This window comes from Habropoda laboriosa, unplaced genomic scaffold, assembly GCF_001263275.1.
Source record: "Habropoda laboriosa isolate 0110345459 unplaced genomic scaffold, ASM126327v1 scaffold440, whole genome shotgun sequence".
Taxonomy (NCBI): Eukaryota; Metazoa; Arthropoda; class Insecta; order Hymenoptera; family Apidae; genus Habropoda; species Habropoda laboriosa.
The window spans coordinates 1,211,540-1,213,735 of record NW_017100710.1 but is presented as its reverse complement, the minus strand read 5'-3'; the positions used below and the strand labels follow the sequence as shown (position 1 = coordinate 1,213,735).

The 2,196-nt window shown below is 26.8% G+C and overlaps 1 protein-coding gene across 1 annotated transcript; it reads left to right on the top strand.

The window, feature by feature from the left end:
• Nucleotides 1-1,025: 1,025 nt before the first annotated feature.
• On the top strand, nucleotides 1,026-2,125 carry LOC108577019 (protein FRG1 homolog). The gene is made up of 5 exons (XM_017940098.1): nucleotides 1,026-1,095; nucleotides 1,171-1,247; nucleotides 1,324-1,616; nucleotides 1,698-1,897; nucleotides 1,978-2,125. The coding sequence occupies exons 1-5, from the start codon at nucleotides 1,037-1,039 to the stop codon at nucleotides 2,123-2,125; spliced, it is 777 nt and encodes a 258-aa protein (XP_017795587.1). The 5' UTR covers nucleotides 1,026-1,036.
• The last annotated feature ends 71 nt before the right edge of the window (nucleotides 2,126-2,196 follow it).

The window sequence follows — 2,196 nt, the reverse complement described above, 5'->3', positions numbered from 1 at the left end:
ATATATTAATCAAATCGAATTTTGTATTCTGCATATTTGTTTCCAAATATCTGAACTACGTCCCCGAAGGTACTCGCTTTTGCACTTTTGTATTATGTATACATTGAAATATTTATTGCGCTTAAATATAGCCTATTGTAATAATTTTAGTAATAAAATATATGAATTACAATATTAAAAATTTTTGTTCTTTATAATTTCGAAAATTATCATTGTATGATGTTTGGAATAGTTGTTGCTGAGGCATTCCTTACTAGACAATAAAATTGAAAAAATTCCAATTAATTTTGTCCTTACTTTAAGGGTTACCCCTTTAAGGAAATTCTATATGAAACATTTTTCAAATAACGAATAGTAAATAATAATCCGCGGAAATAATTGCGCGGATTGATTAAAATGAGATATGTACCCTGTATGATATTTCTTGGAGTTGTTCTCTGTTTACGTATGTACTTTGTTCTGGACATGAAGCTACTGACTACATTTTGCTAAATTCTTTCTCCTTCACTGTTTGCTAAAGGTCTATACTTCATTCTTCAATATTAAAAGTTCACAAATTTATCGTAAATAATGAGTTAAATATACAACCTATTAATATGTTATCTGTTATATATAAAGTTGTATTTTATAATTTATTAATTACGTAATTACTACAGAAATAACATTTTACTTATACAATTAATATAAAAATTTGTTAATATATTTTATATTTTCATTAAAAAATTTCTATACATATATTAGTAGAATACATCTTGAAAAATAACTAGTGAAAAACAACTAGACTCGACGCTTTGTTGTGTTGTGGTTTGAAGATGAACATAAAATAAAAAAGTGGTGATCACAGTGTTTATTATTTAGAAATTGATTATTAGTTAATTGAATTGTCATTTAAATATTTGTGTACGTTATAGGAAAACATTTCTTTCTAAATTATGAAAATATTTTATAATTTTAAATGTATCAATGAAAATCATAAAATAAGTAATTAATGTTAATGAATCAAATGTTTCTAAGTTAATAAAAAAGTACTGTGAAAATGTCAGAATACGATAAAGTACGGACTAGTAAACTTGTATTGAAAGGTGAAAAAATAAGGTATAATTAAATATTACACCTAACCTAATAGTTTCAATGCCTGTATGACAAACTTTCATCTATTGAACATTGTAGATCAAAAAAGCGGAAATCGAAGAAACAGGAAAAAGAACATACTATTACTTCTGAAGATAAGGATACTATAACTCATGGTACTGTAATTATTTTTGCAATTATTTACAATATTTTACATGCATCAATTATCAAATTGATTATTACGACTTTTAGGTGGTTGGTGGAAAGCTACACAAGTATCAGAAGTCACAGGAACAGTGGCAATTGAATTTGGAAGTCATATATACATGAAAGCTTTAGATAATGGATTATTTACCTTAGGTGCACCTCACAATGAAGGTGAAGGACCTTCTCCTGAAGAAATTTTAACAGCTTTTCCAATAAGTGAATCTAAAATTGCATTAAAATCTGGTTATGGAAAATACTTAGGTGTTGACAAAAAAGGTGTTGTTGTTGGTAGAAGTGACGCAGTAGGTATGATTGAACAGTGGGAACCAATATTTCAGGTACATTCATTAATGTAAAACCTCTCTTTTTCTTCTTTATGATATATATATGTTACAAAAAAGTCTTTGATTTTTTTTTAGGATAAGAAGCTTGCTATTTTAAATAGCAACAATTGCTTTATATCCGTTACACATGAAGATGATATTGTTTGCCAAAGTAGGACTGCTGGATCTTCTGAGTTTTGTACTATAAGAAGTATAACTCAAAAAGCTCATGATCCAAATAAAGATATTCCAAAAGAGGAACAAGGTTCCCTTCATGATGTTGAGGTGAATTATGTGTAAGTAATAAACGTAATACATACAAATTATTACAAATTATGTTTAATGTATGAAAATTTCAATGTCTATCATTTTTTAGGAGGAAATTCCAAAAGTTTCAGGATAAAAAATTGAGAGTAAGTAAAGAGGATCGCAATAAATTAGAAGAAGCAAAACGAGAAGGAAATTTACATGAAGCTTTGTTAGATAGAAGAAGTAAAATGAAAGCAGATCGGTATTGTAAATAACTTTGTATGAATTATATTATATGTTATAATGTGTATCTATGTAATCATATTAAATTACTGACTTTTAAACT

Excerpts from the sequence above, each read along its gene's own strand:
- LOC108577019 (XM_017940098.1), top strand. The coding sequence starts at position 1,037 with ATGTCAGAATACGATAAAGTACGGACTAGTAAACTTGTATTGAAAGGT. Across the intron at positions 1,248-1,323 it reads TAAGGATACTATAACTCATG|GTGGTTGGTGGAAAGCTACA; the intron begins GTACTGTAATTA and ends TACGACTTTTAG. Across the intron at positions 1,617-1,697 it reads AGTGGGAACCAATATTTCAG|GATAAGAAGCTTGCTATTTT; the intron begins GTACATTCATTA and ends ATTTTTTTTTAG.